Source organism: Theileria orientalis, chromosome 3 (genome assembly GCF_000740895.1).
Source record: "Theileria orientalis strain Shintoku DNA, chromosome 3, complete genome".
Taxonomy (NCBI): domain Eukaryota; phylum Apicomplexa; class Aconoidasida; order Piroplasmida; family Theileriidae; genus Theileria; species Theileria orientalis.
Genome location: NC_025262.1, coordinates 72,172 through 96,753, shown reverse-complemented (window position 1 = coordinate 96,753; position 24,582 = coordinate 72,172). Strand labels below are relative to the sequence as shown.

Here is a 24,582-nt window from a genome sequence, read left to right as displayed (position 1 = left end):
GTAGTTACTCTACCAAGTTTAACTAGTTCTAATTGATGTTTCAGGCGATGAAATTTTGCCGAGAATAAAGGAATGTTTTACGAATCTGCAGAGCACTCCACAGGTATCAGTTGTGGTGAATGATTTATAAATTAGGGCACGGAGGTACACGGGTTCGTACTACTAAGTTCGTTCGCACACGACTACTTTCTGGAACTTTACAAAGTAAGTTAATAGTTGAATTAAGATGCTCAGCTGTACTACGGAAACGAGCTGGAAGCGGAAGACTTCGCAAAGGCAGAGGTGCTTAAGTTTCTAAACAGCAGAGCAGTGGAGCTATTTGCATGTGTGTACATGAAACTGCACTTGACACACTTGAACGAAAACTTGAATGTGGTGAATCAGAGACCGTTGAGGGAAGCCAAAACAATATTCATGTAAGTTAAGCAAAGTAAAAAGGAGTTTAGAAACCTACTTGGAGCCTGTTGGTCTATATCGCAAAAGGAGAGTAGAAACATGTGGCTTGCAAACATATTTCAAACTCTCAGACAGGTAAGAAGGAAGCGAAAATTAACACTTTAGATACAATTGAGTCTTGTGTCCTACACCCAAGGAACGAAGACCCTAACACAGGCACACCTGTCCCTCCCAGAATTTAAGTCAACCAACATGGTCAAAGATAAGTTTGACCTTTTGCTAAACACGAGAGCTCAAAAGCTGAAGGGGTCAGGAGGAGAGATGTCTCCGTACGAAAACCTCTACGAGCCGTTCTCATCAGCAGTGAAGGACGAGAGCCCGGGAAAGGAGACACTAGCGAAGTTGAGCGGAGGATTGCTGGAAGCGTACGGCTACGTGCAAGATTTTCTGTACGAAAACGCATACAAAGTCATACAAAACAGCTGTTTTGACGCTCCGGATGACGAAACGGTAGATACAAAATCAGGTAAATCAACAGAAATAGCTAAAGGCAACAATGGAGACCATACAGCTACAATATTTGAATTAAATAAAACAACACACTTTAAATACAACCTATTTACATTGTAATAAGTAGAATCTGTGGAACCAGGAGATGTGTTGCCGTTGAACGTGAAATATGAGGAGGAAGCAGATATGGCGCACATTAAGATCCCCTTGGGAAAAATAGCGGCAGCGAAAAATATAAACTATCGTACACTGCTAAAGAACAAACACAAAAACCTGATGGAGTTATCTATCAATAACTTAAACCAGGAGTTCCCCTCATTCTGCGTGAAGGTTCCAACCAAAAAATAGGGTTACGATGTTCAATTTAATATGAATACACGTAAATGTACATAAAAAGGATAAATACATGAATTTTAAAGTAAAAAACATTATCGCAGTGCACAGTTGCAAGGGCGGTGTGGGAAAGTCAACAGTGGCGGCCTGTTTGGCAATAACGTTCTCATCCAAGGGAAAACAAGTAGGAATATGCGATTTGGATATTTGTGGACCAAGTTTGGCAGAACTGTTTTCGCTTGATAGAGATTCGGTGAAGTGGACGAATGTGGAATCCACAGAGACGAATCACAGGGATAGATGCTGTAAAACAGTAAATTTATCATATTCTGATGATTGCTGTGACGATAATAGCAGTGAAAATGCAGAATCAATGTGTTTGGAACCCAAAAAGTTCAAAGGGATTAAAATTATGTCGTCAGAATTCTTGAGACCAAAGAACTACAGTGTATGTGAAAATGAAATCGCAAATTTTTTATTAGGGATACTCAGCATATAGAGGACCAATAATAGATCAGGTGTGCTACGAAATGGTATACAGAACAAACTGGGAGGACCTAGATTACTTAATACTTGACCTTCCACCGGGGACGAGCGATGTAATAATATCACTAGTGGAAAATATACACATTTCAGGATCAATTTTAGTAACAACGCCTCATGTTTTAAGGTATTGTAGAACTATAAACTTGTTAATGTATGAGGAAATTTAATATTACGTTACACATTGATTTTACAGCAATAATGACTTAGTCAAGGGAATAAAGCTGTTCAACGACTTGGAAATACCCATACTCTCAATAGTTGAGAACATGGCATATTTCACCTGTGATTCCTGCGGAAACGCAAAGAATATATTTGGGCCATCAAACGTCAAATCAATCTGTGATGAATACAAAATTGATCACTTCATTAGACTGCCATTTGTCGTATTTGACAAAAATGAAGCAATGTGTAACGGTAGCAGTGACGAAGATGGTTATGCCTCAAATATAGGAATCGTTTACAGATATCATAATTCAGCGGATGTGCAAGAATCACTGGAAAACCTATTCAACTACATTGACTCTAAATTGAAGTATAATGTAGAACGAGCTATTAAAACGAAGTAAGTCGAAAAACTGATTAAAATTGGTAAACTTGTAGTCCACAAAGTGTTGAAACGGAATGTGAGTTCGAGGTAAAAATAAATAATTTAGGCCAAAATAAAATTGATTGGTAAAAGTAAAAACACAAAAAAGGTATCCACACACTTGTGTGAAGTTTGTACAGTATTTAAATTTGAATGTTGTAAACTCGGGAAACGTGGGTTAATTAAGAAAATATATTGAGATTCTTCAGATATTTAATATGTAATATCACTAAAATTTACTTCAATAAAAGTAAAATGTGATAAGAATGAAAATAAAATGAAAAAGTAAATGCGTTAGTGTGTGCAAAAATAAGAAAGAAAACACTCGAAAATGTGAGAGAAATGTTCGTTTTTTGAGGGCAAAATGCATTATACACACAATGCGCATAATATAAGCATGAATTGTGAACATGAAGAACGAAATTGAATGTATGTGTAATATTGACTCCCCCATTAAACAGTTGAACGACTCCTAGATTGAAGTAACGCAGACCAAATTTATGTAAAATATTCTTTAGCGATCAATGAACGGATTCAGTGGTTTATTTGTTCTATTTACATATTTTCAATTCTATAAACTAGTAGTTTATCCGGCAGTACAAGGAAGCGATAGCCAAACACACACAGTCGCTACGACTTCCAGTGGAAGGATAGCAAATATCGACGAAGATTCAATCGAAGGCATCTCAAACGAAGCCTTACAGAATAACAGAAGAATACAATTGGACCTTAAGGATGTTGATTTGGAATTGTTCGAAGTCACAGATGAATACCATAACAAGTACTTAACCAAATATATAAAGGTAAGAGATCACACTAAAATTGTAAAAATAGTGGACGGGAGTGTTTTGGTACACGAGCCAGCAACAGGAGAAACATTTCTGAGTTGTTCAATAAGAGCGAATGAACTGGACCTGTATCTGAGGTACGAATACAGAGACGCACAAGCAAATCAGAAAACAATCACACTGTATAAAGGGAACGAAGCATGGTACACACTGCCAAACCAAGAAATGGCGGACCCAACTAACACATTTGAGTCGAATAAATGTTCGCTGGATAGAGCACTGAGAGAGTGGGAGAATACGTTCGAAGTGATCAATGAGTCGGAATTGGAGAGCGAAGAAGAGACGCACGAGAGCGGACCGACAGACCTGTCGAAGTTTAGTCACACAATACAGTCGTTGTACGTAAAATTCGCACTCGACATCACGAGTAAGAAGGAAAACGAAAGAGTAAACTACAGAGACTGTTACATACACGATAACCACAGTCTAGTGTACATCATAAAAAACGGATACAAAGTGACATCAGTGAGAGAAGGGATCGACTTAATATATAAAGTACCGGAAACGGAAGAATGTTTCTTTGTCCAAGTGCTGCTGAAAGGAAAAGCAGCAAAGTTTGTATTCACAATGAGCAAAGAAGGCTCAAAAGATGTGTCAAAATATTATGAAAAGGTGGAAGGGAAATGGATGTCAATGCCATCAGAAAAGTATTACAGAGACATATTGAACTATAAAGAGCAATACGAAAAGAAAGAAGACGTCGTGCTGGACATAAGGACGAGGAAGGACACAAACGAAGTGGTATTCATAGATAGCGATTACGATAACGTGCACACGCACATATACGCGCCGATGCCAGGATATACGTTCAAGGAGATTAAAATCAAGGGATACACAATATGGAAGAGGAAAAATAACGACTGTCAGATGGCAATGGTGAGATTCATGCACAACTACCCTCACAAGGTGCACCTGGTGATGCCGTCGAACGTGTCGGACATATACTATCAGCTGAAGAAGAAGTATCTGAGTTACACAATACCCAGGAGAGCAAAATCAATAGAGTTCGAAGGAGAGTTTAACGAGATAGACGAAAAAAAGTACTCTGAAGACATGGAGCCGCTGAGGTTTAAGCCGCCAATCAAGTTCCCGTCAAACAAGTTCGTGGTGGACATAACGTCGAAGAAGGACAACGAGATACACGCGTACAGACAAGGGAGTCCGCTGGGAGTGGAGACGTGCTTCTACATGGCGAAGGACGGATATAAAATCGCGATGGTGAGAGAAGGAGACCAGGACATCTGGAAGTCGCGCACATCGGAATTCGCGTCCTTCGTGGTGGTGCTGCTCTCGAAGAACGACACGCCAGTGCTGGTGAGAGTGGTGACCTTCGACCTCGACATAAAGTCGAAGCACCGCTATTACGTTAAGACGAGAGGAAGGTGGAAGGAAATCGACGCTTTGAAGTATAAAAACAGCTGCGATAAGCTGTACACGTTCGTGAGCGACCTCGACGAAAGAGAGGAGAGGAAGGTGCCGGTGGACCTGAGCAAAAACTACGCTGGGCTTGAAATGATATTCCTGAGGTACCACTTCGACGGAATGGACACGAAGGTTATCATCCCGAACAAAAACGTGAAGATACAGAAAGTGGTGAACAACGAAGTGGTGATATGGGAGAGAGGAGAACACGATTGCGTGATGGTGATAGTAAGGTTAAACGGAAATAAGCCATACTTTGTTAATATAGTGAAGGCGGGAGAGACGGGAGACGAGTTCTTCTACGTGCCGTCGCTGCAGAGGACTGAGGAGTCAAACAAGTGGAAAAAGGTGCTCTTCGACCACATATTCGTGCAGATCAACGAGTTTAGGGTTAAGCCGTACATACAGCACTCATACAAGGAACACCAAATAGACATAAGCGCGAAGAGGCACGACGAAGCGTGCTGCCACAAGACTGGAGACTTCTACAACATACCCGCCTCGTACTTCATCATGAGGACAGGCCACGGAATAACGAGAGTGCTCGACGGAAAAAAGGAGGTCTGGAGAAGCAAAAACGGAGAGTACGCGCCGTACCTGGTGGAGCTCTTCCACGAAGGTAGTCCGCGACTGCTCTTCGTAATGGTTAACAAGCCGTCGTTCGAAATACACGACATGAGCTCAGTGTACCTGGAGAAAAGGGGAGGCGACTGGGAGCCGATGTACGGAGACCTGGAGTTCAACTTCGTGCTTAACAACATAGAAGTGAAGGACAAAAATCCGCAAAAGTTTGAGCTGGACATAAACCAGAGAAAGGACGACGAAAAAGTGCTCTGCTTCGAAGATAAGCTGGGAGTGAGGAACGTAGTGCTGTACTTCCCGAAGAAAAACTACAGACTCGTTAAGCTGGTCTCCGGAGAGGAAGTTATCATGGAGACGGGAACCAAGGACTACATTATCTCAGTGAAAATATACCTGGTTAACGAGAAGCCGTACCTGATCAGAGTACGCTACAGACACTACGAGCTGAGGTTCAAGGACTACGAGCGAGTGGGCACATCCTGGGTGGAAATAGACTCAAACTCGTTCCTGATTAAGACTCTGACGCTCAACGACGTCGTCTTCAGCGAAGTTAACGTGCTGAAGAGCAGCCTGTTCGACAAGGTGTACACGAAGCTGGGATCAGATGAAATGATACCGGAGGGCGACCTGGCCAGAAAAATCAAGAAGCGCTTCAACTACGACGTGCACTTCGAGCCTGTGGATGAGGAGGAGTCTATGACGCCAGTGGAAAGAATGTTCGAGCTGATATCGGAGCACATAAAGACGGAAAGAGTGGATAGGTCGCTATACATTCATCAAGAAGATAGGAAAAAGGACGAATGCGTCCTGGAAATAAACAACATAAACCTGGACAGATTCACATTCCACGATAACATATACAAGAGCGCGATGCACAGAGTAGTAGAGAACAAGTACGAGTGCAAGGTGATAAAGGTGATAGACGAGAACGGAGATATCCACGCGATCACGGATGACCAGGAGCTCTTCAGGTGCCACATCTACAACAGAGACGGAAGGCCGGAGATGGTGGAGGTCTTCACGTACGACGAAAACCACAGACTAAGCCACTTCATTTACGTGAAGAGGGAGGGTGTGTGGGATAGGACGTACTGGCGGCAGTCTGATTTACTTTACAAGTTGTATCGACACATGAGTAGGCCGGTGAAGAAGCACGTTTCTCTGGAACTGAGTTACGTTGACGAGTCGAACTTCCAGGTTGAGGAGAAGAATTTTGCGAGTTACGTGTACAGGACGATGTCTCCGAATTCGGATGTTACTGTGAGCAGAGTGACACATGAGGGTCATTTGATACACAGTTTTCTTAATGACCAGGCTCTGGTGTGGTGTTCATACAACGAGATGGGTGAGAATGACGATATTTTGGACTTGTTTGTGACAGACCTTGATGGGAAGTTGTACTGTTACTCATACAAAGGAGACGGTGATGGTTGGAATTTGAATTACACACACAAGTCGACGATATCGAGTTTACATGAATTTTCATCGAATCGATTCAAGGCACTGGTTAATCACCGACTGATTGACACATGTGACGGTGAAGTACTTGATGAGGCTGAAAAAACAGATATTGAATTGAACATTGAGGATCATGAAGCGACAGTTGAGTACACTTTGAATGATATTCCATGTAAGATGTTTAGACCTAGGAAGAACGAGAATGTGACTAGGATTCATGACGGTGATGAGGAGTTGTTGAATGGTGATGTTTTGAAATCGAGATCTCTACTTGCATCATTTTTATATTTGAGAGAGGGATATAAATCTGCGTTATATTTATTTTTGGTTGACGAAGATGGTAATGTTGAACGATTGAAATATAATCGTATATTTGACACATGGGTTATAAGTGACCTTGCTCCTGATAATTATAAAGAGATTACATATGAACTTGATAATGTTTCTGATAAAGAAGTGATAGAATATTTAGATGATTCATTTAACTGTAAATTTACAAAGGACCTTGAGAATTCGATTGCTCTATATGATAATGAGAATGATCCTAGTATGGCATCGTATCTACGACCTCCAATATGGATACTTGACCTGAACGATGTTGACAATAAGAAGTTCAAGGTGACGAGATCGACTAAAAACTCTGTTGAATATTATCACATAACTCCTAAACCGTTTGTTTTGGTTGACAGGATAATGTATGATGAGGAGATAATTCATGATTTGACTCCTGGTGACATGCTTGATCGCGTGACTGTGAGCGTGGACAAGGATAACGAATATGAGATTTTATGTGATGTTGAATCTCCAGATGGAACACTACGAACATACACTAGAAGAAGCAATGAGGAGCCTGAACCAGGTCGAATTTTATACACACCGACCAGACGATCCCTGTATAGACCAGGAAACCTATACGAAATCGCGGGATCACACGTAATTAATATCGCGAACATCACAAATGAAAGTTGTGCGCTCAAGAGCATACGAGTTAAAAATCACATAATAAAGAAGTTCTGCATAAACGAAGACCTGATTGTCACAAGAATATTCGAAGGAGTAAGAATGATATATATAGTGAGACCAAACTATAAGCTGGTGGCAGGTACAGTTTTCTATGACAAGGGACCGCAGATGGTGATCCTGAAGTGTAGATCTCAGGAAGATGAGGAAGAAAGGACCGTGTATATTAAGCTGGGCTTCGATTGGGCTCCAATAGGAGAACACGAGTCGGAAAGATACCTGAGATCTCTATATCAAGATGGAAAGTATTTCACGGCACAAGAAGTACGAAGTTTACTGGAATAACTAATGTGTAAATTTTAAAGCTCACATACCTTAAATTATTGGCTCCGATGTATTAGTAATGTGTAAAACCTGGCGTGATCCAGGGCAACTTTGGAACGGATTTCAGAAGTAGTGCCATGAATTGTACACACCAAAATATTTGAAATTTTAAGAGATTCCAAAGTTTTGTGGAGTAAATAAAAAGGGATCAAGTAAATTTAATGTAAAAATTGAAATAAATATACATAATTAAACTTTATATCTAAGATGTGTGGACTAACAAATAATAGATGTGTGTTTGTGGAAGCGAGATGTAATCTGCCACAAGGCGAAGTAAAAGTGATGCATGGACAGAGGTGCATGATAAATTCAAATATAATTGAAAATTTAAAAGGAATAAGAGTAAAAAATGTAGAAATGCAGTTTCATTCGTACCCCATAGCTATGGATCTAAAATCTGTTAGAACAAGTATGATGCACAGTATATGTTTAGTGAAAGATCTTTAACCATCCTTAACTTTTTGTAAAATTTGTTTATAGCTACAAAATAGAGATAAGTAGCCTTTAGTTTTAAGTTTTGTATAATACATGAATTTATCAAAGTGTTTGTTAATCACCCTCCTAGGTGTAGCTTTATTGTTGGCAGTGTCCTTCCTTACGCTCTATTTAACGAGGAAGTCAACGAAAGAAGAATCAGATGAACCCGAAGAGTCGCTTGAACAAAAATCGAAAGCAATATCGGACAAATTGGAAAAACAGCTGGAGGAAAACAGGAAGGAAATGATGTCGGAGTTGGAAAAACAACGCGAGCAGTACGTGAAGCTGTCGCAAGAAAGGTTCCAGGCGGACATAAAGGGCCTGAAGAGCATGTACCCTTACATTGAGGACAAGAAAATCGTTATTCCAGAGGTAATGGATCTGGAGCTTATGCTGGACGTGAACCTGCCGGAACTGGGAGAAGTGACATACTACAAGGTGAAGGACCAGAAAATCACAGTCGTTAGAGGACAGAGAGAAAACGTCGTCAAGTTTACACACCAGAGACCAGTGGCAACCTTCAACGTGGCCAGCGTGCAAATCGAAGGAAAGTCTTACCCAGTGCCCAGAGTAAACGACGTGACGCTCCTCACCTCAATGTCGCTGCTCTCGGACATCAGGTACCCCTACTTCCTCATCATCTCACCGACCGGAAAGACGCCCATTTTATTCGAGAACATGGGCGACAGGTTCGAGCACATGGATATGCCGGTGGACAACTTCGAGGACTCGATGAGGCAGAAGGCGAAGGAGTTTGGAAGAGATATAGTTACGTCGCCGGAGCCGGCGCCCACGCCTGCACAAATGCCCGAAAGCGAGCCTGAGCCAGTAGTGCCAGAGGAGAGAGAAGCAGTGGTATTTAACCTCACAGCAAACAAAAATTTCAAAGCGGGCTCACTGGAGTTCGAGGCAAACATAGCCGACCAGTTCAATAAATACACAAAGTACTTCTACCTGGACACAGACCAGGGCTTCCAAGCAAAATCATACACAGCCAACGGGCAGGAGCAAACGGGCCTGCCACTAAACAAAAATCTACACTCAATCCTAGTATACATGCTAAAGGGCACAAATGGCCCGCCACTCGTAGTAAAGATATCGTATCCAAAAGAAACGGAATATTACAGAAACGACCTCAACAACAGATGGGTGCTAATGGACGGGAGTCACCTGGAGGAGAGTTTGGACTACACGAACTCGCTGGTGCACGACACAGCGGCGGTGAACCTGGCAAGACGCTCAGACTACTACAGAAACGGAGGAGGAGACTCGAACGTGGAGACCACGAAGGACGTCAACGTCTACGTGGACACAGATAAGCCTATGGCTGGCTGGAGCACGTTCATCCACAAGCTGGAAATGGAGGAAGGAGAGGACCGCGTCTTCACAGTAACGCACCTCCTCTTCGGAAAGGGCCAATCGCAGACGAGGGAGATTAAAAATTGCAGACAGGTGCAAGTGTTCATGAGGTCGGACGACCCGACGCTGATACCGCAGGTCATCTGCGCGAGGTACGCAGACGGCACGTACGAGTACCTGGTATACGACGGGTCATCGCAATACGTGCTCGACAGTTCAATAACCAACGAGAATCTTGTAGATAAACTGACCAGCCTTGAATCGAAAACAGTAGCCTAAATTACGACGTGTAGTCCACACTGTAAAATATAATTTATTTTCATGAATTTGCATCATTAGTTAAATTAGTTATGCACACAGCGGGTATCCGGATCTGAAATATCAAAAAGCCAATAAAATTTTAAAACTGGAATTTTCTAGCTGATATTTGATCAAAGGGCCATTGAAACGGAATTTGATATGAACAACAATTGAGCCAGTGTGAATTGAACATAGTTGAACCAATTTGATTTGAATAACATAATTGAACCAACTCGAATAGCATCGAAAAACGAAAAAAGCCGTTTATTCATGAAACAACAATAACCTGAGGCCCGAAAACCGATAAAATTGAAAAACAATTAACCAGCTAGTTGAAAATTGATCGACACTGATTGATGAAGATAAACAGCGCTAGGGGTAAAGGAAAATAGCCTTACTTGGATTTGGAAAACATGCGGGCGAACTTTGAGTAGCCCTGGTCGAGCAACGCGGAAAGATCAGCGGGACTTTTAACCAAGTTCCAGACATCGTTGTCGTCGTAGGCGAACGTGTAAACGGCGCCCTGGGACTGAACCTGGATCAAAAGAGCCAAGTGCGACCCCTCCACAAAGTAGGCGGTGAGGGAACTGAAACTATTGATGCTGCCGATTCCCTTGATGAAGTAACCTCTGTAAAGTATCCCGGAAAACTTGGTGTCCGAGGCAGGCTTGTGGAAATTCTTAACGTACTTCTCCGAAAATTGAGAACGGCTGACGGTGACGGCAACCGAGCCAACAGTGTAGTTGGCGAAGTTGTCGATGGAAATCGAGTCAACGATCTTGAGGTGAACGAAGGTTAAAGCCGGGACCAAATTTTGGTTAATTGAAAACAAAGGCGGCCAAGAACCGTCAAACTTGTTGTAAAAGAGAAGCGAGTTGCTGCCCGTGAGTTCAAAGATCAGCGGAACTCTGTTCGTCGGGTCGAAGTAGACCTTGATTTGCACGAACTTCTCGAGGAAGAGGGCGGCGGCGTCGAAACGGTACCAGAACCCCTTGTATGCGAGGCCGTCAAAGATGAACTGGCGGTACGCCTTCAGCTGAAGCGTGTGCTCAATGAAAGTCCCGTATCTGGTCGTCGTGGTCAGGGCCTCGCCCTCCCCGTTGAAGTGCAGGACCTTGTGCCCGATGTCGAAGGCGACAAAGGTGTTCGACTCTCTGCTGCAGTTCTGGAACAAAAAGGGGTCCAGCATGTACTTGCCCGTCTCCCCCTTGTACGGCACCCAGCGGTTATTGCCGTTGTTGACGTAGTTGTCCGTGGTGTTCGAAATGATTTCAATGCCGACTGGCACCAGGTCGTCCAAGAAGTACACCCTCATCTTGGAGATGTCGCCCGGCACGACTCCGAAGATCTTGGCGCCGTTCGATGTCAGCGACGTGAACCTGAAGGAGCCATTGTCTTCTCCGGCTCCACCGCCGGAGTGGACAGGCTCGTGGAGGTATATTTTATAGGGGCCGTACTCGTCGAAGAGCTTCACTGAAATCTCGCTGCACTTCGAGGACCGGTATTCCGGCCTGCACTCGTAGGAGCTCTTCTTTCCGATATCCAGTCTAATCGTGTCCGGGAAGAGTCCTCCGAAGCCGAAGATTGGCTTGTCGAGCTCGTCCAGGAGCTTCTTCGGGTTTTTATTGAGCTTCCACCTCAATCCGATCTCCCTGCTTACGTACACATCGCGTTTAACGTCGTTTTCGACCACGGCCAGCTTCACCATAAAGGGTATCTCTCTTTCCATGTAAACTGTTACGTGTTCCACATCCTTGCCAATTGGGACCATATCCATATATATTGAGTCTTGGAAGCAGGCTCCCAGCTTGAACGCTCCTGTGTCCACGGAGTGCTTGTACACTTGGCGCATTCCTTTGTTGAGTGGGTCAGCCTCGTCCCGGACTACTGAAATTTCCTTTCCTGCGAAGTCGTAGTCCTCGGTATTGGTGACGTCGATAAAGAACGCGTCGAACTTTTGCAAAATGGTGAACTTGAGTCTTTTCTCTATTCTCTCATCCGACATTTCGGTATTTGATGCAACTCCGAAGTCGTCCAACAACGGAATCCACTCGTCGGACGTCTTCTGAATGTAGTAGTGGTGTTTGTTTTTAGAAACGAAGGCCAACATAATTGGGTTTGAGTTCCAGAAATAGACGATGAAACGATTAACTTGGACCAGAGGTATGTCCACTTTTAGAACATTTTGATTGTGTGTAAGCTCCTCAATTTGAAAATAATCGTTAAACAGTCCTTGATTGATTTCCATTCTGAGTTCAACGAATGGCTTGTGAATCATATAGCCTTTGGTCATTTTAAGGTTTTTATGGTCATCTAACGAAGTAGAATATGTGGACTCGTCACCTAAATCGTTGCCTATGTCAATTGTTAACAGGCGTTTCATGTTCCTGTTGATATTTTTTAATAGCTTTTTCATTTCTTCTGGGTTGTCTTGTACATCGAATTCAACTGTAAATTTTACGTATGATTTATAGGATTTGTCATCATCTGTGAAATACTGATACTTGGTGACTTCCTCATCATTTTGGGTTTCCACTGTGTTGATTATTATCAGCATAGGTTTATCGAACCAGGTGTAAATTGTAGCGCTCGAAAAAACCCCTGGGTCTACTTGTATTCTGGTGTGATCCATGTAAACAGTGTCAAAATTATGTTTCTCAGGTGTGGTAAATGAGAATTTTTTATAACGGGGGAGTCCAGGTATATCACTAGATGTCATGGTAAGTGTAATTTTATCTATCGTTGAAGGGGAATCCAAATAGAATTGCAAAATACTCGTGTAACCGATAATATTTCTTCGATAAGAAGTCGGCGTTATGACATAAGCCCGTTTTTGTAAACTACGCAAGCCATAAAACAGTGACACTCCCAGAACTATAAATACAAGAACCGATATGAGAACCACGCCAAGAGGTTTCATTGTTATATCCTGATATCTAGAAATTATTTTTAGCGGTTTATTAAGTAATAGATATGTTTAAAACTAAAGTTCAATGAATCAAATTAACAGTAGGGGTCAAAAAAATTCTCGCTGCTGTTTTGAAATATTACAAATTAAAAAATAAGAGATGAAAAAAATGTGTAGAACAATGTAAGTTGATGTGGTGTGTAAAAACAAATCTCGCTAAGTAGATTTGTCAAATTAAAATAATTAATAGAAAGTTTTTAATTATTTATAATGTGTGTCCACGGATTCCATAAACATGTTCAATGTTGATCTGGTATTAGCTACCTATAATCAAATGTGCATTTAGACGAGATTAAATAGTTTTGCAAATGGGTTACGTGTTAAAATAAACACTGGATCTTAGTCCTCAGATTCGTTCGTTTCCACGTTGCCTGAGTTTTCAACGCCGTAGTGCTCGTTTACCAGTTGTGCTGCTTCTTCGCCAAAGTTGTCGCTCGTGAAGTCCATTTCGGACATTTTGTCGCTTTTAACCCAAACGTTATCTGACTCCTTAAGAAAGCAATCGTACATCATATCATCCATCGAGTATATTGCACACACCACGAGCGGGTCCGGGAATTGATCGTGAATGATACTTAAAACGCCATCCAGAGGATAATTGATGGGTAGACCCTTTTGCTCAACGCCTCTGGACACATATTTTTCTACAGGGGCTCTGTTTTCAAACAACATTCCAAATGCTCTGTAGTTTGGTATATTCAAATCGTCAAATTCTTGTATTTCTATGGATTCATCGTCACTCTCAGTCTTGGATATGTCGAGAACGGGAATTTTGGTTAAGCTTTGTTCAGAAGCTCCGTCAGCTTCAGTTTCTAAATCTGCATCTAAAATTAAATCCTCAGACTCGGCCACCGTCGACTCAGGTTCGGGCTCAGGGAGCTCGGTTTCAGGGTATTTGTCCTCACTAGAGGGCTGAAGATCAGGTTCTTCGGGTTGAACTGGAGTCTCTGTTTGAGGTTCGGGAAAATCTTGAGGTTCTGGGAGTTCGGGCTCAGAGGGCTGGTCTTGCGATGGTGAATGAGGAGAATCTTGAGTTTGCGATGAATAGTGTCTGGCCATTATCTGGGAGACCTTTTCCCCGAATGAGCGATCGTGGATTTTGAGCTCACTTATCTCAGTGTTATGCTGCCACGAGTTAGGAGAAACTAACAAGTAGCAGTCGAAGGTCTTGCTGTTCTTGGACTTGACAGCGCAAACGCCGACGGGAGACTGGTCGAGCTTGTTTTCAACGTAGTAAGTCAGGAATATCTCAAACGGCACTCCAGTGGGTAAACCGTGCTGCTCGTCGCCATTGTAAGTGTATTTGGTGATTTTGGACTTGCTCTTCATCTTGTAGCCGAAGCCCTTGAAACCAGGAACAGTTAGCCTTTCAACCTCGCCAACAACGAAGTGTGCGTTCTCGAAGCCCTGCTTCAAAGATAACTCGAGCTCGAAACTGTCGTAGTCCTCCTGATCGGGGCTCGAGGGGGAGCACTTGGTCGGCTGGGGAGAAATTTCGGACATGTTGTAGTGATTGTTGATGCAGCGACCGGCATCATCACCGAAAGAGTCGTCCATGAGATCCAAGCCATTGATGCAGTCGGAAACGGACCACTGGTTCTTCGAGTCCATGAGGTAGCAGGAAAACTCCTTGTCCTCAATGGAGCTGACAGGACAAACAACAAGAGGATCCTGGTCAAGCCTGTCTTCCTTGAAGTAGGTGAGCACGGCCTCCAAGTCGAGACCAGTGGGGAGCCCAGACTGCTCAGCGTCCTTGTTGAAGTACTTCTTGACAGGAAGCTTGGCCTTGAGCACGTGGGTGTACCCCTTGAACCCAGGAATGTCAGCGTAGGCAGTCTCAAAAACCTTAACGTAGCTGGAGGAGCCCCGCTCGCAAGTGCTCCCGATGTCAAAGTCGATGTCGTCGGGGATGGGACCTTTGAGATTCTTTTTACTGTTTTTGGCAATGGAGCTGATAATGTTGCCCTTCATCTGCATAACCGACTTCCTGTCACCCGATTTCGCCGACGTCGAGGTCTCGGAGAGTCTGAATCGAGGCTTATAGCTAGGCTTCCTGAACTGATAAGCTATAAAAAATCCAACAAGCGTTATGAGGACGAGGGTCACAATCGAGAGTAAAACTAACCACCTTGTTCTCATTTGCAGTAAACCTTAAAACTTAAAACAAAAAAACAACAGTTAAATAAAAAAGAAAAAAAACAGAGAATTTAAAAAAAAGTTAAAATTCTTGAAGCAAAACAAGTGTGTTTACACAAAAAAGCTGTAATTTACAAACTTTACTTATTATTAAATCGAACCAATTTATAACTCACTAAGTTACTGATTAAACCTTTATTAGTATTGAATCTTTTATATCTATATACGGATGTGTAAGGCCTCCGTAATAGTATCAATAATAAGACCAATGTGTGTGAGTATTCAGTAAGTAGAGAAATAAAAAGGTGTTATATGTTACCTTCTCGTGATTTAAATAGGATTTTGCGAAGATTCTACGGCAGGAACGATCATTTCTTACATGCATTTGTAAAAATGATGGGGAGGGAATGGACAAAACATTAATTAGTAAAACAAATACACATTTAATAAAAAGTGATGGAAAATTAAATAAAATTATTTAAATAATAGGATTCCTGAAAAAAGAAACTAATTTAAAAACCACAATTTGTAATTGACAGATATTCGTTTTTACATCTACTTATGCCCATAATAAATATTAGATGTGTATAAAAAAGTGTCAATATATTAATATTCAACTATATAATAAACTCATTTCTGCTGTTTATTAAACATGATAGTAATCTACAAGGTAGTTTTAAACGATTGACGGACTAAGCACAGAAATGAACCGAAATCCAAGCCATTATTTAAATCAGAAACGTATTTTGAGTAATTTTTTAATTTCGGTTCACAAGATATTCCTAAAATAAAATAATAACATTTTAAAATACCAGTAAACTTATCATCAGTGAGTTTAAGTACGATGTAACAACTGCGATATGGATTGGAGTTACTTAGCCTTGAGAATGATATTTTCATCGAACCGTCTATACATTAATACTAAACAAACAATAAACCTTCATTCGATATTGTGATGCCCAGTAAAAGTTGTAAATACGACAGTTTTAGCGACCAAACATCTTGGAGCATCTTCTGCCTTAAACAAGATTCATATTCTAATATTTATTGGTGAAAAAGTAAAATACCATCAGTTTTAGTTGCCAGTAAATTTTCGAGCCGTGCTTTCTCAGTCCTAAGGCCATAGAGTGTATCTTTTGATTCTTCTATTTTGTTGTAAACGTCGGTCACATCATTATTAATAATATTAAACGAAATTTGATTTATTTGTATTTCTACAAATTCATTTGTATCTTCTCAAGTGTATATTTACCTCTTAAAACTTTGGAAGTGGATTCGGTCAAGTCCTTAATGGTTGACTGCAATGTATTCTTCTTATCTACAAATTGAATATATTGAAAAAAATACCTAAAGTAGTTATAAGATCATTCGTGTGTTTATCATTCAGTTTTCTGATACCATCTAAAGCTTTGTTAAAATCAAATTGCTGTAGATTTATGTTTTTTAAATTTAAAACAGCATCAAAATCAGTGTTTAAGCTATATCCTTCATTCATTATGGTACATATAATACATAAATCGAATTTGAATTAAAATTGTAATGTTTAATTATAATTTATGTGATACATATTTAAACACAATGATCAACGACCAGAAATGTGTAACGACACAACTACGATAAAACGGGTAATATATGTACAATTTTTATTGAATAAATAACAAACAATATATTCTAAATAAAACAAATTAAAAAGTAAAATAAAATGTTTAAAAAAAATTGCGAATTTGTAATGATGAAAATGCCCGATGTTGTTTATTAAATTGCCAAAATGTAATATAAATGAAGTAAAATTACGATATATGGAGCGAAAATTAGTGAATCTATATGGTGGAGCTATAACGTGTGAAATTCCTGTAGGATTCGATGATTTGAGGTAATACAAGGTTATCGTAAATAAGTACATGTAGCAACCTCTTTCCAGTACCAGATAACCAGGAAGTATTTGTATATCACTCGAACGGATCTTCCAGCATGAATTCTGGACTCGGTTCCCATGATTACGTCTTGTCGTTTGAAATACTGGAACATTTGTCGGATCTCTCCGACGCGGAAGCAGGAAGGTAGGCAGAAACGTCCTAACAAGCAACAGGAAGCTGTTCTCGGATCTCTCGTACTGTAACGAGTCTAGAGAATCGAAAATTCTCACTCTGAATCCAGTGCAAGGAACGGACCTAGGGTTAGTCAGCAGGCGACATTTGTGATCAGACTGTCGGAACTCTTCAACGCAGTGTCAGTCTCGGGAACGATGGAAGTGTCCCGCTCAAAGAACAAGGAGGTGTACAATAGAATAAGGGTGCTGATGTACAACGTGAGAATGCCAAGTAGGTGAGGAGCTAAGCATCACTGTTAGGGTACAAGTGCGAGTTGCTGGCGTCGTACAGCTACCCGGAGGAAGGAGGGCACCTGGCGGGAGAAAACGAAGAAATGTTCGAAAACGCAGTGAAAACGCTGAGGGTGGTGGACACTAATCTGTTTTCAACGTAATGTGAGTACAAACATGATAAGTAAATTAGCTATAAATGAGTGACCCAGACCTCTCCTGCTCCCTGACCATAATCTCGTAGTACTGGTAAATTATAGTGACAGCCAAAAGAATACCAGTGCCGCTGCCGAGAGCACCGAGAAAGTCGGCGAGAATCGTGAGAGCGCCAATGCACATGCCGCCGAAAGCGGCAGCAGTGGGCACGTACCTGAAGAAAGTGAAAGGAGCCAAAAGTACCTGCTGAAAACCTTGGTGAGCGAAGGAGGAGAGTCCCTGTGACCAACCATGCCGATCCTCTGGTCCCTGAGCTGCTTCGCGACGTCCCTGGCAGAGCTGCCGGAAATCTCAATCCAAGTCTTCGAGAACACCGCACACGACACGAGCACGAACGTGATGTACACGAGGGTGTGCAGAGGGTCGTTGACGATGTCCTTGAAGGTGTTGGGAGGAGAAAGGTAGTAGGCGAGCCCGCCGATGGGAACTGAGGCGCCGTGATCAGTCTCCTGCCACTGGCCGAGGAGGTTCGCGAACAGGTTGTTCTTGTACCTCCTGTACACCAGCTGAGAGAAGAAGTACAGGTTCGAGACCAGAGCAGTTTGTAGGATGATGGGAATGTTGGAGGTGTAGAAGAGCTTGATGGGATAGGTGCCCCTCTGACCCCTCATGTTCTGGTACTTGACCGAAAGGTCAACCCGAAAGCCTTGCAAATAGATTACAATGACAAAAATCAAGGCGGTGGCCAGCAAGTTGGTGACGTTGGGCGCGTGGCTCCGGTAAAAGGCCTCCTTGAAGGCGGACAGCTTGTTCTTCTTCGTGAAGAAGCAGTAGAAAAGGGAGATGAGGGCGCCCTCGAACTCAGTGCCCTTGTCAGTGCTGATGGTGGTGGGACTGAAGGCCTTCCACAGAATAGTCTCGCAGATGTTGGTCGCAATGAAGAGCGAGATGCCCGAGCCTAGCCCGTAGCCCTTCTGCAGCATCTCGTCGAAGAGAATGACGACGACACCCGCGAAGAAGAGCTGGAGAATGATGAGCACGGCCTTGAAGGCGCCGATCTCCTTGACGTCTCCGTACATACCACTGAGGACGTAGGCCACAGCCTCACCCAGGGTAACCAGGAGTCCCAAAACTGAAAAGGAGTGAGGCAATGCATATGTGTGTATGAATGAGTGCACAGAATACACGATTCGTGAAAAAGAGGATAATATATGTGAAAACGTACGCTTCTCGGCTGCCTGATACAAATCACGATCCTCCTTCAAAGACTGGTCGACATCTATAATTTTCGAACCAGCCAAAAGCTGCATCACCATGGAAGACGTGACAATGGGCGAAATACCGAGCTCCATCAGAGTCCCACGATTTGAAGCCAATATGACCCTCATCCAATAAAAGGGGTCTGATGACTTATTGGTAATTGCGCCATAGATGGGAATCTGACAGCAAACCAGAAATATAAACAAGGACATGCCGGTCCACATTACCATCTCCTTAAACAATACCTACGACGAGCGGTCATGAGAGGAAAATCTTCTTACCTTCCTTGTCGGAGTTTTAACCTCCGGAAGTATTGGCATTATAGGCTTGATTAAATTCAACACCCGGACTGAAAAGAATCATTAGAAAAAGGAGCGTAAAATTAATAAGAAGGTGGAAGATGGTAAAGAATAAAATAATTAAAAAATAAACACATAACTAAAGTAAGTTAAATGTTTTAATATGAAACTTACATCCTTTACCCATGGTAATTGAAAATAACTAAAATAATTTAATAGGGTTCATTAATAAAATAAATTGATAATGAAAATACACATTGTCTCCCCATCACAAACGATAGCTCAGTAACCAAAAAAAGTATTTTGTTGTATTTATTATTTTAACCTGTATATATAGTATAATAATTTCATAAACCATGGTAAGTGTTAATAATAGTACTCGAATATGTTTTAATGACATTTCACACATTATTAACGTAGGACGCCCTAGAAGCCCAGAACCAAATAAAACAAATGGTCGACTTCATTTTAAACGAAGCGAAGGATAAGGCGGAGGAGATAGAATCGGGAGCGATCGAGGAGTTCAATATAGAGAAGATGACGCTGTTTGAGCAGAGAAAGGACGAAGTGAGATCGAAAATACTTAAAAATATCAACGCACTCCGGCTGGAAAAGATAAGATCGAGGAACAAGGACCTGAAGGAAATGAGCGATAACATGTTGCACTACCAATCGCAGGTAGTGGAGGAAATAAAAGCACAGGCCTTGGAGAAGCTTAACAACATGGCGCAGGACCAGAACGAATACAAGAAGGTGCTGACGATGCTGACGCTCTCAGGGTGCCTGGCGCTGGACTGCGAAGTGGTGATGGTGAGACACAGAGCACGCGACGCCTCAGTTGTCGAATCGACACTGGAGGACGTGAAGCAGGCGTACGAGAAGCTGACGAAGCAGAAGTACAAGGAGGCGAAGTCGCTGAACCTTAACCTGGACAGGGAGCATCCGCTGGCGGAGGACCTCCTGGGAGTTATTCTGACGAACGAAGAGGGCACGATCGAGTGCAACTCGACGCTTAACAATCGCCTGGAGAGGTGCTGCAGAGAAATGATACCGCAGATAAAGTCAGAGCTGTTCGCATCAGTACAGACAAAATAATGTTTTAAATACGTAAAATATGTGTAAGGAATATGTGTAAGAGAAGAAGAGAATTATGGAAAGTCTAGGAGGAAGTTGGAAACTTCTTCCCCTTGAGAAGACGAACTGACCTGAGCCTCTCAGTGTCAAGGCGCTTGTGACTCTCAGTCTTCATGTCGGTGACACGGCCAGCCATTATCAGAGTTTTTCGAAACTCCTCAGCAGCCCTCTTGGCTCGGTTGAAGCCGTAGGCGCACCGGAACCAGCGCATACGGCGAATGCCGTTCTCGTACCAGTGAGTCGACCAGACCTGAAGCCTGAGAAAGTGATAACGGGCTAAAGGGAAAACCAGTACCTCTTGTAAAAGTCCACGCACTTGACGCGGGAAACGTCAATGGGAACAGGATTTACGGTAACGTTGTACTTCCTGCTGCGCCAGACTCGATCCTTCCCGAGGAAGTTGAAGGGAAAGTCCTCTCCCAAGTACTCTCCACTCCGAGTGGATTCGAGTTTCTAAAGGTAGGTTACACATTATACATGGAGATGCGAGCAACAAACCGCATGTATGTAGTAGTCCTTGGGTATAAATTGCTGTAGCCCCTGAGTCTTGGCAGACTTGTAAATAGGCTCCAGAGAAAGATGTTCAGGCTCTAAAAAGCGTGAAATAAGTTCAAATTTTAAACCTACAAAGTTATAAAGGAACTAACCTGTGATAAAAGGGTGCATAATTTCCTTGGTAGGAGGCTTGTAAGAGCGAGTTGAAAATAAACGCTTTAGAATCATGTAGGACGACATCAGAAATCATTAAAAACAGTAATTTGTGATTTATGCGATGTTTAAAAATATAAAACTTGTACAAAAAGTAAAAAGTGAATAAAACAAAAAGGAGGATACAGAATAAAGTTAGTTAAACATAAACGTAACGGCAAGTTGTAATGTGTAAAAAATTAAAAAACAAATTTATTGTACATTATTCAAAGTTTTAGTTGTTTCAAATGTTAAAAGCCTTGATAAGGAGTCGGATCCCTTGAAAGGTAAGTGCTCATTAAGTTCTGATGGCGAAATGAAACGAGAGTCCCGACAAATCCTATGATGGAAAAAAGATAGGATGCCAAGCGAAGCTGGAAGCTATCAGGATGAGTAAGGCCAGGGAGGCCTATCAAGAAATAAAAGGTGTGCTTTACAATGTCTTCATCTGAAAAATAAATGAGCAAACGGACAAAATATTTATAAAATATATAAATAAATGATGGAATCTGAAATATAAACCTACCAAATTTAGGAAAGAACAAATGAACTCGATCTACAATAGATTGAATGGATAAATGGTACAAAAAGCTAACAACGCCGAATAACAAAGCATATAATCCCAGGAGATGTTTACTGAAGGAACTCGAGGAGAAGAGAACGCCCAAAGAAAAAAACACGTAAGACACTGAGGCCTGTAGCAGCATAGATGCGTAGAACATCCTTACAAAGGGCTTGTAGGAGAAAGAAGGAACGGAGTAGCCTCCATCAACACCATTAGCCTCGCCAGTATTGTCCGACATTTTTAAAATATATTACTTGAAAGGACAAAGTAAAATTAGTTATTTAAAACATTAAATAAATATCTTGTTTACATGGTATGGAAAATGCATAATATAAAATTTTCAACACAGCCTCATAGAGTACACTCTGCTCATGTGATAAACAACGTTTTGAATTTGAAAACCGGTCTTATTTATAACAAATATTTGTTTATATAATTATATTAACCGATTTATATGAATACCCTTCCTTAACCTATACAACAACACCTAGTTTGTTACAAATGTTTTTAGTTTACCATGGTTCTTATAAACTCCGTACTATTTGTTGATAATTTACTGGTCTTGTACTCGATAGATTGTTTAAGCGTATCTATAATTACAAAATCGTGCCCCTTGAACAGTTCCAGCCCACACTTAACCCATACAAACACCCTTTTCCTACCGTTTTCTCCTGTTTTTACAATGAAATGAACCTCATTAGCTTTATACAGATGTATGGTTGTAATCACTGTAGCATCTTCAGTTATCCTCAAATATAAGTCCTTTCCGGCGTACTCTTTGTTTAGAGAATAGTACTTTGCTCCAGACTGAGGCATAGTTTCTATTGTAAACTCCCTTGGTTCACCATATGCGATATCAACCACTATTTGATTAGGCCGTTCTCCTTTATCCTCAAATGAAACTATGTCTGCTATGTACGTGTTAGCCTTTTTATCAACGCTGGTTTCCAGCACCTCCCTGGATTCGAACACCTTCGACGAGGAACCTACATCTTGGCCACCAACTCTATCCCTTTTGCAAGCGGTTTCACTATACTTGTTATCTTCTAAGATGTACTTACACCTTTTGCAGTCGCCCTTTTTGTAGCAACTCTTGACTTCTACTTGCTCGAAGTCTTTATCATATGCATACGTATATACACTTCTTAACCTTACATCTGTACTATCTTCTATAACTACTATGTTTTTGTTAATTACCTTTCCTATCTTTTTATCATTCTTGTATGCATCGGAAATGGAGTGCACGAATGTCTCTGAATCGATTTTGTATCTCTTGAAATGCTTAGAATTTCTCCTAGCCAAATTCAAGTCAAATGACCCCCTGACTAACTCCACGTACGACCTCCTCCCACCCTGGTTACTTTCAACGTATTCGTCAAACGACCTTTCGCCGATGTAATAATAGGTAAATACCCTTATTAATGTTGGTTTAGACCGTACAAGGAATGGGATGCACCTGCTCAACAAACTTTCAACAAGCTGAGATTCTGAAACATGGAAAAACCTCATTCGAACATTCGAGTCACCAGAGTCTCTTACTACTGGAGTGTCTCCATCGAATATGTTTCCAATCCTGTACTGAGTATTCAACTCATTCCGAATCGAATATTCATGCCAGTAAGTTTGAGAGTAGGTCGTTTTGACGCAACTGTCATCCACGTTTCTTATATTTACATCAATAGGGTCGCGAATCACCTTCGTACATGTTTTAGTTCTATGACTGTCTTCTACTATAAACTCCTCAGTGTATGGAACATCTCCTCGTTTGGTGACAATTTTAGTAAGGTACCTCTCCGATGAACGTTTCAAAGCATTAAGATATACCACTCTTTCGTCTATGTCCTCTTCTAAATCCTTCATTATCGTTATCGACCCATATGTAACTTCTCCGATCCTTTTGTTTATCGAATCCTTTATTTTAAAGGTCGTGCCTTTCCTGAACTTTACTATTTTTTCAATATCATCATTTGGAACCTTCAGCTTAGCATCTAGAGGAACAGGTTCTTTCGTACAATTAGATGGAAGAACGACAAAATATGTTGCCAGCATTAACAAATGTAATATATAAACATTAATATCACTCATAAATAACATCTTTAGAGTATTATAGAAAATCGCTCATGAGTGCTATAAAATAAGTACTTATTTTACAAGATTATACCAGTATAAAGATTCATATAGTATAAAACCATGAATGTGTAAATAGAATTTCTTTATATTACTACTGCGTTTTAAGATAACAATGTAACTTTAAATTATTTGTAGCTAGCTAATGTGTAACACTCATCGAAACATATAATATACATCATAAACATAAATAATTATATATGTGTATTGATATAGAAGATGTTGAAAGGGTTTTAAATATGGAATTAATGAGTTAAATGTATCCAAATAAAAAATGTGCAAGAGTGAAGGAAATGATTGTCAAAAAGAAAAGATTCCACTAATTAATAATATTTTTATTTTGTTAGATAATGATGTAGAAATAAAATGGAATAAAATAATGTTTATAATTAATATTATAAATAAGACACAATTTAGTTGGAAGGACGTAATATTTGATGAGAATGTGAGGTAAAATAAAAAGATTTTAAGAGCAAATAAATAACACAGAATCATTATGGAAGTAATTTTACTTGAAATTTAAAATATACTAAATTTTAGTGTGTAATTTTATGAAATATTAGTTAAACTGACAATTCGGAGCTTTCGTAAGGTCCTATAGCTCAGTTGGTTAGAGCGTACGGCTAATAACCGTAAGGTCGGCGGTTCGAGACCGCCTGGGACCACATTATTAATAATTTATTTATATTGAACATTACAAATGTCAATATTATAAAGGTATATTATATAAAAATTTTAAGGCAAGGGAAAACTATTATTTTTTCATTCC

At 41.0% G+C, this 24,582-nt stretch overlaps 12 protein-coding genes and 1 non-coding gene across 13 annotated transcripts; 6 read left to right on the top strand and 7 right to left on the bottom strand.

Annotated features, from left to right (window-relative positions):
• Positions 1–1,312: 1,312 nt before the first annotated feature.
• Positions 1,313–2,448, top strand: TOT_030000037 (uncharacterized protein; the record flags this gene model as incomplete). Its single annotated transcript, XM_009692781.1, has 4 exons — positions 1,313–1,687; positions 1,722–1,909; positions 1,979–2,347; positions 2,439–2,448. 4 exons carry the CDS (start codon positions 1,313–1,315, stop codon positions 2,446–2,448), a joined length of 942 nt encoding a protein of 313 aa, XP_009691076.1.
• A 447-nt stretch (positions 2,449–2,895) lies between these two features.
• Positions 2,896–7,986, top strand: TOT_030000036 (uncharacterized protein; the record flags this gene model as incomplete). Its single annotated transcript, XM_009692780.1, has 1 exon — positions 2,896–7,986. One exon carries the CDS (start codon positions 2,896–2,898, stop codon positions 7,984–7,986), a length of 5,091 nt encoding a protein of 1,696 aa, XP_009691075.1.
• Positions 7,987–8,553: 567 nt separating this feature from the next.
• Positions 8,554–10,140, top strand: TOT_030000035 (conserved hypothetical protein; the record flags this gene model as incomplete). Its single annotated transcript, XM_009692779.1, has 1 exon — positions 8,554–10,140. One exon carries the CDS (start codon positions 8,554–8,556, stop codon positions 10,138–10,140), a length of 1,587 nt encoding a protein of 528 aa, XP_009691074.1.
• A 415-nt stretch (positions 10,141–10,555) lies between these two features.
• Positions 10,556–13,081, bottom strand: TOT_030000034 (conserved hypothetical protein; the record flags this gene model as incomplete). The annotated part of the gene is made up of 1 exon (XM_009692778.1): positions 10,556–13,081. The coding sequence occupies one exon, from the start codon at positions 13,079–13,081 to the stop codon at positions 10,556–10,558; it is 2,526 nt and encodes an 841-aa protein (XP_009691073.1).
• Positions 13,082–13,468: 387 nt separating this feature from the next.
• Positions 13,469–15,268, bottom strand: TOT_030000033 (conserved hypothetical protein; the record flags this gene model as incomplete). The annotated part of the gene is made up of 2 exons (XM_009692777.1): positions 13,469–14,041; positions 14,201–15,268. 2 exons carry the CDS (start codon positions 15,266–15,268, stop codon positions 13,469–13,471), a joined length of 1,641 nt encoding a protein of 546 aa, XP_009691072.1.
• A 660-nt stretch (positions 15,269–15,928) lies between these two features.
• On the bottom strand, positions 15,929–16,760 carry TOT_030000032 (uncharacterized protein; the record flags this gene model as incomplete). Its single annotated transcript, XM_009692776.1, is given in 6 exon segments — positions 15,929–16,047; positions 16,078–16,173; positions 16,204–16,302; positions 16,333–16,500; positions 16,518–16,583; positions 16,613–16,760. The coding sequence occupies 6 exon segments, from the start codon at positions 16,758–16,760 to the stop codon at positions 15,929–15,931; spliced, it is 696 nt and encodes a 231-aa protein (XP_009691071.1).
• A 304-nt stretch (positions 16,761–17,064) lies between these two features.
• TOT_030000894 (multicopy suppressor of ts gsp1) lies at positions 17,065–17,749 on the top strand (the record flags this gene model as incomplete). Its single annotated transcript, XM_009692775.1, is given in 5 exon segments — positions 17,065–17,138; positions 17,173–17,325; positions 17,355–17,441; positions 17,471–17,586; positions 17,604–17,749. The coding sequence occupies 5 exon segments, from the start codon at positions 17,065–17,067 to the stop codon at positions 17,747–17,749; spliced, it is 576 nt and encodes a 191-aa protein (XP_009691070.1).
• A 25-nt stretch (positions 17,750–17,774) lies between these two features.
• On the bottom strand, positions 17,775–19,487 carry TOT_030000030 (uncharacterized protein; the record flags this gene model as incomplete). The annotated part of the gene is made up of 5 exons (XM_009692774.1): positions 17,775–17,955; positions 17,985–18,873; positions 18,967–19,246; positions 19,283–19,350; positions 19,475–19,487. 5 exons carry the CDS (start codon positions 19,485–19,487, stop codon positions 17,775–17,777), a joined length of 1,431 nt encoding a protein of 476 aa, XP_009691069.1.
• A 169-nt stretch (positions 19,488–19,656) lies between these two features.
• TOT_030000029 (vacuolar ATP synthase subunit E) lies at positions 19,657–20,395 on the top strand (the record flags this gene model as incomplete). Its single annotated transcript, XM_009692773.1, has 2 exons — positions 19,657–19,659; positions 19,721–20,395. The coding sequence occupies 2 exons, from the start codon at positions 19,657–19,659 to the stop codon at positions 20,393–20,395; spliced, it is 678 nt and encodes a 225-aa protein (XP_009691068.1).
• A 64-nt stretch (positions 20,396–20,459) lies between these two features.
• Positions 20,460–21,169, bottom strand: TOT_030000028 (uncharacterised trophozoite protein; the record flags this gene model as incomplete). The annotated part of the gene is made up of 4 exons (XM_009692772.1): positions 20,460–20,691; positions 20,730–20,887; positions 20,933–21,024; positions 21,082–21,169. The coding sequence occupies 4 exons, from the start codon at positions 21,167–21,169 to the stop codon at positions 20,460–20,462; spliced, it is 570 nt and encodes a 189-aa protein (XP_009691067.1).
• Positions 21,170–21,372: 203 nt separating this feature from the next.
• Positions 21,373–21,924, bottom strand: TOT_030000027 (conserved hypothetical protein; the record flags this gene model as incomplete). The annotated part of the gene is made up of 2 exons (XM_009692771.1): positions 21,373–21,569; positions 21,648–21,924. 2 exons carry the CDS (start codon positions 21,922–21,924, stop codon positions 21,373–21,375), a joined length of 474 nt encoding a protein of 157 aa, XP_009691066.1.
• A 269-nt stretch (positions 21,925–22,193) lies between these two features.
• TOT_030000026 (conserved hypothetical protein) lies at positions 22,194–23,771 on the bottom strand (the record flags this gene model as incomplete). The annotated part of the gene is made up of 1 exon (XM_009692770.1): positions 22,194–23,771. The coding sequence occupies one exon, from the start codon at positions 23,769–23,771 to the stop codon at positions 22,194–22,196; it is 1,578 nt and encodes a 525-aa protein (XP_009691065.1).
• A 633-nt stretch (positions 23,772–24,404) lies between these two features.
• TOT_03t000010 lies at positions 24,405–24,478 on the top strand. Its single transcript has one exon. It is a non-coding gene; the product is annotated as a tRNA-Ile (tRNA).
• The last annotated feature ends 104 nt before the right edge of the window (positions 24,479–24,582 follow it).